The following is a 9,633-nucleotide window of genomic DNA, read 5'->3' on the forward strand; positions in this document are numbered from 1 at the left end:
AAATTGCTCCAAGGCCTGATTTAAAGGCACGAAGAATACTTGTCTTCTAAATGAACTTGGTGAGTGAAGGGAAACAAAGATTTTGCCGTTAAGTCATTAGAAAGAGGTGTTCATTCTTCGTATTTATTAGCCACCTTCTCCAGATCTTATGTTACTTTGAAAAACCCCTGAAAATAGATTAGCGCCTTCGGTAGCAGTATTGTGCGAAGTTAGTATTTCTCACATCTCCTTGTATTGTGTAAGTGCACCCTGAATGTGATGTGGATTGAATTGTTTTCAAGACAGACGGATTGTCACTCCTATGCAGCTGTGCTGCCTATGCCTTCAATTACTACCCGCTATCTATCCTTTGGCTTTATTGCAAGTTTTTTGTTTGCAGTGGGATATTACATCGGAACTATGGTCTGTGTACTTTCTCTAGAAATTGATTGACCACAGCACGGTCAGCGGGAAGTTCCACCATTATGTTCCAAACGTCTCTGCTGCCTTTCCATGGTCTGAAATCCATTAGTAACGAGTCCTTCTCCTCTGTCGATTTATTAGCAAATGGAGACATAGAATAATCACTTCATATTGCTTTGACTCGGTAGATTCCGGTCCATACAACCATTCTAGGACAACTGTTTTAGGGCATAATTGATATCTCGTCTTGTGTCCTAATATACTGGCTATGGAAACGAACTTCTATTCAACTGTGATCTTATAAAGAAGAAATCTCCCTAGACTAGAATTACTACTTAAATCTACAATATGGCGGTTTCTGACAAGCACCGAAACATGAGCACACTGAACCAGTGCCAATGATGTCGTTGCCCAAGTGCGCACATTAACTCCTGGCCGTTTGTCCCCCTTGGTTAGCACTAAGTATGTTGTAGGAATGAAGCGTTAGGATGTGACGTTTTACATGTGACGGGGAGGTTTGAGAGAGATGAGAGTAAAAGGACAGTTTAAACTTTCGTTATGCCTTGATGGCTCCAACTTTAATAGCATTTGATTTGAAAATTAAAAAAAAAGTCTAACAAACACAAACAGACCGAAGAGTCACGTTTTATATTTTTAAAAACTTTAGGGGGATATAAGACATTATTAATTAAAGCGTAGAAAGCGTTCCATTGTATATAATCACCTTTGTGTGAATATAGTTGTAAACACACAATGGTCCAAATAAGGAAGTCAGAATGTAGCTGTAATATTACGTGTAAGCCCGTATCAGTGCTGAGGATGCGATATTGCATCGAATCTGGTTTGCCGATTGCAGGCTGTGGTTGGAGGGGCGCTGTGGTTAGTGGAAGCCGTTCGCGTCACTCCAGTGCTGGAGTCCTGCTCGCAACCCGCCTGTGGGGCAGAGCCAGAGAAAGAGAGCGAGAGAGAGAGAGAGGACCAACAGCAGCTCCAGCACCAAGCGAGTAACTGACCCTCTCAACCCCGCATCGCTCCCCGCGTAGAAGGACAGCCGCAAGGGAAATTTTGAGCTCGAATGATCATGACTGACAACTTTTCGACATCCTCAGCGTTGGATACCCGAACAGAACCGTAGGGGGATCTGGGCAAGTAACTGTTCTAGTAGTGAGGGCGAAGTCCTTGCACTGAGCCCATGCTGAGTGAGCTGAGAGTACATCCAGCGTCAGGGATTGCTCGAAGATGAAGTTTGGAAGCGGCACCTTGATCCTGAATGTTGGGGGGACCCGATATTCGTTCCCGAAGGATGTGATCAAGGACTTTCCCCTCAGAAGGGTTAGCAGACTTCACAGCTGTGTCTCGGAGAAAGAGGTGCTGGAAGTGTGCGATGACTATGATCACGAAAGGAACGAGTATTTTTTTGACAGGCACTCCGAGGCTTTCGGGTTCATCATGCTCTACGTCAAGTACGGGAAGCTCCGGTTTGTCCCTCAAATGTGCGAGTTGTCCTTTTACAACGAATTAATTTACTGGGGTCTGGACCGCTCGCACCTTGAATATTGCTGCCAAAGGCGCTTGGATGACAGGATGTCCGACACCTACACCTTCTACTCCGAGGAAGAAGAAGAGCTGAATAAACAGAAGAAAAAGGAGTTAAAAAAGAACTCCCAGTCTAGTAGGAAGTGGCTGGATAGGATGAGAAGGACTTTTGAAGAGCCCACCTCGTCTGTAGCGGCCCAGATTCTGGCAACCGTCTCCGTGGTATTTGTTATCGTTTCCATGGTGGTATTGTGCGCCAGCACCCTACCAGACTGGAAAACAGCCAAGAATAACAGTGTGGAGGAGCACAGGTACACAGCAAATTTAATGGGACCATCAGGGTATTTATAACTCCTTTTGAATTTATGGTGTTTAGTTTCTCTATGGCTGTGAACGTTCTTTGTCCATGAATGCGTTTTCGAAGTACTTTTGTGTCACGCTTAAATCTGTACTCTGCCGTGTCTCTTTTCAGAGTGTTTTGACTTCACAAAGCGAAACTTCACAAAACAGAACTCCCTCGAGGTGCTGCTCGGGCTGTTACTAACATCTGTCTTTGAAATTTAGCCTGTCAGTTTCACATGCAACACTCCAGCAAATAAGAGTGGGTTGTTTTCAGATATATCAATGAAGGTGGCAGCCTTAGCTCATTGGCAGAAAGTGGTGGGCTCAAGCCCCACTCCAGAGACAATGAGCGCTTAATCTAGGCGGACTGGGGTACTGAGGGAGTGCTGCACTACTGAGGGAGTGCTGCACTGTCGGAGACAATGTTTTCACTGTAGGCGGATTGGTTTTTTTGCTTTCCATTTCCTGCTTTTTTCCAGTGCTGACGAAAGGTCTTCGACCTGAAACGTTGACTCTGTTTCTCTCTCCACGGATGCTGCCTGGCCTGCTGAGTTTTTCCAGCGTTTTCTGTTGTTATTTTGGTTTCCTTCGGCGTCTTTGGGATGAGATCTTAAACCAGAGGGTGGATATAAAAGATCCCGTGGCATTTGAAGAAGGTCAGGGTGTCCTACCCAATATTTATCCCTTGTCTCCTTGTTGTTTGTGGGACCATGCTGTTTGTGGGACCATGCTCTGTGCAAATGTGGCTGTTGCGTTTCCTACATTACAACAGTAGCTACACTTCAACAGTGATTTATTGGCTGTAAACGCTTTGCGGGGGGAGGTGTGGTCGTGAAAGATGCTATTTTAATGCATGTTTTTCTCTATGTCTGTACATCTACCCCTTCCTCTCACACCTTTTTTTCTATGACACGTGGTTAAAGCAAATCACGCCAAAAGCCGCTAGATGCGTCTTGTATTTGCAGAGGATCCCTCCCCGAACAAATCTTATCAAATTTCACAGGGGGGAAACCCAATCAGCCGACAACGTTTTCACTGTAGGCGGATTGCTTTTTTTTGGCGTGTCCGTCATGAGACTGGATAGAACATCGATGGAAGGTCGCGCTGGATACTGCAACTTATAAACATGAGCAAAATCTGTAAAATATTTGTTTTAACGTGCAAAATTTTAATATGGACAGGATGGGATAAAGGTTGTGTAGTCAATAGTCATCAATTCTATTTTTATATATAATTCATTTATTTCAATTATAAATTCGGGATTTAACTGAATGCAAGAGAAAAACACTCTCCTCCGAAAAATGAACCTCTTTTAAATTTTGCTCATACAACTGTTTGCTTCCAATCCTTGTTTTATGCTGTCTGTTAACGGGAACAATTCCAAGCAGAGCAAAGTGTCTGCCTTTTACATAACACCAGCAACGACTTGTTCCATTTAACTAACAAATAAGCATGTGGAAAGTCAACAAGGTACAGCACCTCAAGTCGATTTCATTCTGAACATCCAGGACTGAATGACACTCTCGTCCCAGATACTATAAAACATTCCTCTCCACACGACTCTCGGGTTGAAATAATAATGTACATGCTTAAGAACTTTTTCTACACTCAGCTTCTCGGCTGCTTGACTGCATTGATCATGGTTCACAGCTCTACAGAGTTATTTAAATTAATTCTAGGTTAAGCAAAATCCATGTGCGCCTGACGTTAATGCCCCAGTGTTATTAAATATACTCCCAAGAAATGTCTTCAGTTCAGTGCGTCTCCTTTCCTATTTGACCAGGATGCACTGTTAAATCCAATGTTAAATTAACCTAAAAACCTATAGGTACTGTGAAGTGGGGCTGATAGTGTCAGTCATGGCTCAGTAGTGTCATCTTTCTGAGGCAAAGGTTGTGGCTTTAAGTCCCACTCCAGAGATTTGAGCACATAATTTCGGCTGGCACTTCAATGCAGTGCGGAGGGGAGTGCTGCACTGTTGGAGGTGCAGTGTGGAGGGGAGTGCTGCACTGTTGGAGGTGTAGTGTGGAGGGGAGTGCTGCACTGTTGGAGGTGCAGTGCGGAGGGGAGTGCTGCACTGTTGGAGGGGAGTGCTGCACTGTTGGAGGTGCAGTGCGGAGGGGAGTGCTGCACTGTTGGAGGTGCAGTGTGGAGGGGAGTGCTGCACTGTTGGAGGTGCAGTGTGGAGGGGAGTGCTGCACTGTTGGAGGTGCAGTGTGGAGGGGAGTGCTGCACTGTTGGAGGTGCGGAGGGGAGTGCAGCACTGTTGGAGGTGCAGTGCGGAGGGGAGTGCAGCACTGTTGGAGGTGCAGTGTGGAGGGGAGTGCTGCACTGTTGGAGGTGCAGTGCAGAGGGGAGTGCTGCACTGTTGGAGGTGCGGAGGGGAGTGCAGCACTGTTGGAGGTGCAGTGCGGAGGGGAGTGCTGCACTGTTGGAGGTGCGGAGGGGAGTGCAGCACTGTTGGAGGTGCAGTGCGGAGGGGAGTGCAGCACTGTTGGAGGTGCAGTGCGGAGGGGAGTGCTGCACTGTTGGAGATGCAGTGCGGAGGGGAGTGCTGCACTGTTGGAGGTGCCATCTTTCCGATTCAACTTTAAACTAAGGCCCTGTCTGCTTTCTCAGGCAGACACAAAGCTCCCCAGGCAATATTCGCAGAAGAGTGGGGGCGTTCTCTTGGTGGCCTGACCAATATTTATCTCTCAACTAACACCTAAAACACATTTTCTGGTCATCTATTTCTGGGAGCTTGGTTGCCACATTATGGCAGCCCCAGTTCAAAAGTACCAATTCCAAAGTGCTGTAAAGTGCATTGGGATCGTAAAAGGCGCTATTTCAATGCAACTTCTTTCTTTGTTTTCCTGTATAACGTTACAGTTTCAACCTAGCCTAAGACTTAATGCTGAAAACTGCAAGTTTGAAGTCTCTCGTGGATTACAGATAGGAATCCGTCCCGTAAAAGCAGATTAAATTGTTGCTCTGTAAGGGAATCAAGGTGTACCACGAGAATATCGCAAATTCAACAACGTGGTTGAAACACGCCAGATGTTACAATTAAATTCAGGGTTGTCCCATACTGCACGCAGGCAAGATTTTTTTTAGGGTCAAAAGACGAATTTGAAATGAACGCCCTTTTTAAAGTTGCCAAGAGAGACGATTGTAGCACTGTTGGGTGAAATGCGAACAATCAGAAAAGAAGCAACGGAACACTTAAAATATCGACCGTCAGATACGAACCTTTAGGTTTGTTCCTGCGATCAGGAACGTCACTTTACTCTTAGGAGATTGTTCCCTTTTGAGGCTAATGGGTTCGACTCTATGGAGAGCTGCTAGATAGGAACCTCGACAACCTATAAAGTACCACACTATTACTTGCAATAGTTTGCACTCTGGGGAGGGATAGCAGTACACTTTTGATAATACTGCTACAATGCTCTGATAAACACTGGGATTGTTTCCGGCCGTACACGCCACCTGTTTATGGGATAATGAAGGCGTTGCTTGGGTGATTGTTATGGAAGTACACTTTCTATAGATTATTGCAGTCTATGTTCGTTTGTCATTTCATCCAAACATATTACGCATTTTTTGGCATCAATTCTTTTTGCTTGTTTTACTCATTTTCAATTTTTGATCTATAGGATAATCGAGGCGATCTGCATGGGTTGGTTCACTGCCGAGTGCATCGTGAGGTTTCTCGTCTCGAATAACAAGTGTGATTTCGTGAGGAAGCCCCTGAACATCATTGACATGCTGGCCATCACCCCGTATTATATCTCGGTGCTGATGTCCTTCTTCACCGGGGAGAACTCTCAGTTACAGCGGGCTGGAGTGACCCTCAGGGTCCTGAGGATGATGAGGATTTTCTGGGTGATCAAACTTGCTCGTCACTTCATCGGTTTGCAGACACTGGGCTTGACTCTAAAACGCTGCTACCGGGAGATGGTTATGCTCCTGGTGTTTATCTGCGTCGCCATGGCGATATTTGGTGCCCTCGCCCAGTTGTTGGAAAGCGGGCTCGACCTGGAGGATAAAAACGAAGCCTATGCCAGTATCCCGGCCTCCTGCTGGTGGGTGATCATCTCCATGACTACTGTGGGATACGGGGACATGTACCCGTTCACCGTCCCCGGCAGGATCCTAGGAGGGATGTGTGTGGTGAGCGGTATTGTCCTGCTCGCACTGCCCATCACTTTCATCTACCACAGCTTCGTGCATTGTTACCACGAGCTTAAATTCAGGTCAGCTCGCTGTGGCAGGAGCTTTTCCTTGGAATATTTGAACTGATAAGAGTGAGACGAAGTAAGTGGGGGGAGGCTCGTGTGGAGCATAAACGATGGCACAGACCAGTTGGGCCGAATGGCCTGTTTCTGTGCTGTATGTAACTGATTGAGAATCCAGAGGCTGTGCACTAAGAGACCATCCAGGTTGAGAGAGATTTATGGCTGAAAGAAAGCCCTTATTTGATGATCTCCGTGATGAATACAATGAATCGGATCAAAATTCATTGTTTTACTGCAAAATAATGAAATTACTTTAACTCCAGGAGAAATGATAAAGTTGGCGTGACCGAATATCAACTCAGCAAAGATCTGTTGAACAAAAATATAAATAGAGCATTCAAAGACCCGAGGGATTGCGAGACATCTTGATTATTTACACGATAACCCACGTGGCTCAAAGGACATTTAATAACTTGTAAACACTCAACAGAACTTGCTGAGGGGAAAGAGAATGTGAAGGAGCACTTTTAATTTGCCGAACACCATCTGGTGCAGAATACCGCTCGATCGAGAGAGTGGACTCAGAAATGCAACAATTTAACTTCTAGCCAACCATTGGTGCAATCGAAATCCCACCATCTTATTTTGTTGTTTGGCCTTTTCAAAGGGTATACTAAAACTGATTTTCAAGAAAAGAATTTTGTGAACCCTTACATGATAAAGCGCATTCGCGCCTCTGGTTAGGCGTTAGAATGTACTTGGAGCAATCTGTTACACAAATGTTAACATGCAACTTACTGGGGAAAATGAAGTGGGTCATGGTACTGCTGCTGATTCAGTGGCATCTTTACCATCACAGTACAGCAGCCTAGCCTTAAAGGTTAGTGTCGGAGAAGGACAAACAGTAGATTAGTCTTAGGATAAGGTTTAGCAAAAGCGACACTTTTAGAGTAGCACTAGCAGAAATAGTAGGCTAAAAGGTTAGGGGAAATTGAACTTGTTTTATGATCAAGCGGGAATAGTCTCTTAATAGCTTCTGTCAAGTATTTCTAACAACTGCCTCCATTATACTCCTAGCCAGACTCCGAGTCATCTTTGCAGAAGAAGCTATTAGTCTTCAGCTGGGCAAGAGTTAGATTGGCGTGTAACAAGCAGACACCAAGAGGTTTAAAACAAGAATTAAAATCCTCGGGTTTGGCACATGTGTGTACTCAGCACAGTATGCGATGACCGGGCTGGGAATGAAATATTTCCCGATGCTTCTAGTACTCATAGGTTAGGTGTAGCACGTACAGCTCTCATATACTGCTAGCATGTGCCTAAATACTAGCGTCGGAAGAGTAAACTTTAGCTACTTCAACCTATTTTATTTCCCGAAACTGCTCATCAATTTGGCCTCTCAAGATTGGCCCATTATTACCAATTATGCTGAACTTTCAGGTTTGATTCATGCTTAGGAGTCACATACATTGGGAGTGGAGACAACCTAGAATCAACTTTTCCCTAAGACCCTTGGCAGCCGAGAAAATGCATTCGTTTTGTTCCTGAGGTCAGATTCAAACCCAGATCTTGACATTCCAAGCATCTGGTTAGGATATATTACAGCACGTCTTACCGAAACTAACCTCAAATAACAATAGGATGCAACGAAACACATTACCACCCGATAGACAATGGAAACAATGAATTAAATCTGGAATGAAAATAACTCTATAAAATCTGTTACAGTCTTTTCGAGATTGATTGAGGAAGAAATATGAGAAATGTTAATCTCTTACGAGCATATCTTTGGGTAATAACAACAAAAAATGCTGGAAAAACTCAGCAGGCCAGACAACATCCGTGGAGAGAGAAATAGAGTCAACGTTTCTGGTCGAAACCCTTTGTCAAGACTGCAGTATTTTGCTATTATATCTTTGGGTAAGATGTTTAACAAAAAGTTTGAAATACACGAATGCCACCTAAGACCCGTCATCAAACCCAGTGAAGCATAAACAAGAGCCAGCCTGGTACTGTGGAAGTCGCTTTCATCACATAAACCGCAGATGGTGAAGAGGCTTTGTTAATCCAAGACCAACTGTTCAAAGAATATCACAAAAGCAAAATACCGCGCGGATGCAGGAAATCTGAAATATAAACAGAAAATGCTGGAAATACTCAGCAGATCAGGCAGCATCTGTGGAGAGAGAAACAGAGTTAACGTTTCCGGTCGATGACCTTTCATCAGAAGTGGTAAAAAAAAAGAGATGTAACAGGTTTTAAGCAAGTACAGAAGCAGGGAAAGGGGAGAGGGGAGGAAAGAACAAAACAGAAGGTTTGTGATAGGGTGGAAGGCAGGAGAGAGGAAATGACAAAAGGGATGATGGTGCAAGGCAAAAGGGGGTGGTAATGGGACAAGTAAAGAAACAAAATCTGGGTCTAGAGGAAGCGGAAAACAATCCATTGAATGTAAAAGCTGGTGGGGTGGAAGGTGAGAATAAGGGGAACCCTCTCTGGGTTCTGGGAGGGAGGAGAGGTGAGAGCAGAAGTGCGCTCAACCAAGGATTGCCCTCCACCGTGGTTGACATGGCCCTCGACCGTGTCCATCCCATTTCCCGTATTTCTGCTCTTACCCCTTCCCTCCCAGAAACAGGATAGGGTTCCCCTTGTTCTCACCTTTCACTCCACCAGCCTCCACAGTCAACGGAGCATCCTCTGCCATTTCCATCACCTCCAGCGTGATCCCACCACCAAACACATCTTCCCCTCCCCTCCACTTCCAGCATTCCGAAGGGACCGTTCATTCCGCAACATCCTGGTCCACTCCTCAATCACCCCCAACACTCTTTCCCCTGGCACTTTCTGGTGCAAGCGCAGGAGATGCAACACCTGCCATTTTACCTCCTCCCTTCGCACTGTCCAGGGCCCCAAACACTCCTTCCAGGTGAAACAGTGACTTACTTGTACTTATTTCAATTTAGTATACTGTATTCGCTGCTCACGATGCGGTTTCCTCTACATTGTGGAAACCAAACGCAAATTGGGTGACTGCTCTGCGGAACACCTCCGTTCAGTCCGCAAGCATATTCCCGAGCTTCCGACCACCTGTGATTTTAATTCTCTGCCCCACTCCCACTTGACCTCGGCCTCCTATACT

The 9,633-nt window shown here is 45.3% G+C and overlaps 1 protein-coding gene across 1 annotated transcript; it reads left to right on the forward strand.

Annotated features, from left to right (window-relative positions):
* The first annotated feature begins 1,347 nt into the window (after positions 1 to 1,347).
* Positions 1,348 to 8,758, forward strand: kcng3 (potassium voltage-gated channel, subfamily G, member 3). The gene is made up of 2 exons (XM_085980738.1): positions 1,348 to 2,279; positions 5,916 to 8,758. The coding sequence occupies exons 1-2, from the start codon at positions 1,642 to 1,644 to the stop codon at positions 6,559 to 6,561; spliced, it is 1,284 nt and encodes a 427-aa protein (XP_085836864.1). The 5' UTR covers positions 1,348 to 1,641; the 3' UTR covers positions 6,562 to 8,758.
* Positions 8,759 to 9,633: the final 875 nt, after the last annotated feature.

The sequence above is a fragment of the Somniosus microcephalus genome, chromosome 3 (genome assembly GCF_052327205.1).
Source record: "Somniosus microcephalus isolate GS21.2 chromosome 3, FLI_Smic_1.0, whole genome shotgun sequence".
In the NCBI taxonomy this organism is placed as follows: domain Eukaryota; kingdom Metazoa; phylum Chordata; class Chondrichthyes; order Squaliformes; family Somniosidae; genus Somniosus; species Somniosus microcephalus.

Bases quoted from the DNA above. Each gene is read 5' to 3' on its own strand.
- kcng3 (XM_085980738.1), top strand. From the start codon at position 1,642: ATGAAGTTTGGAAGCGGCACCTTGATCCTGAATGTTGGGGGGACCCGA. The intron at 2,280-5,915 runs GTATTTATAACT...TTTGATCTATAG, and splicing joins AATTTAATGGGACCATCAGG to GATAATCGAGGCGATCTGCA.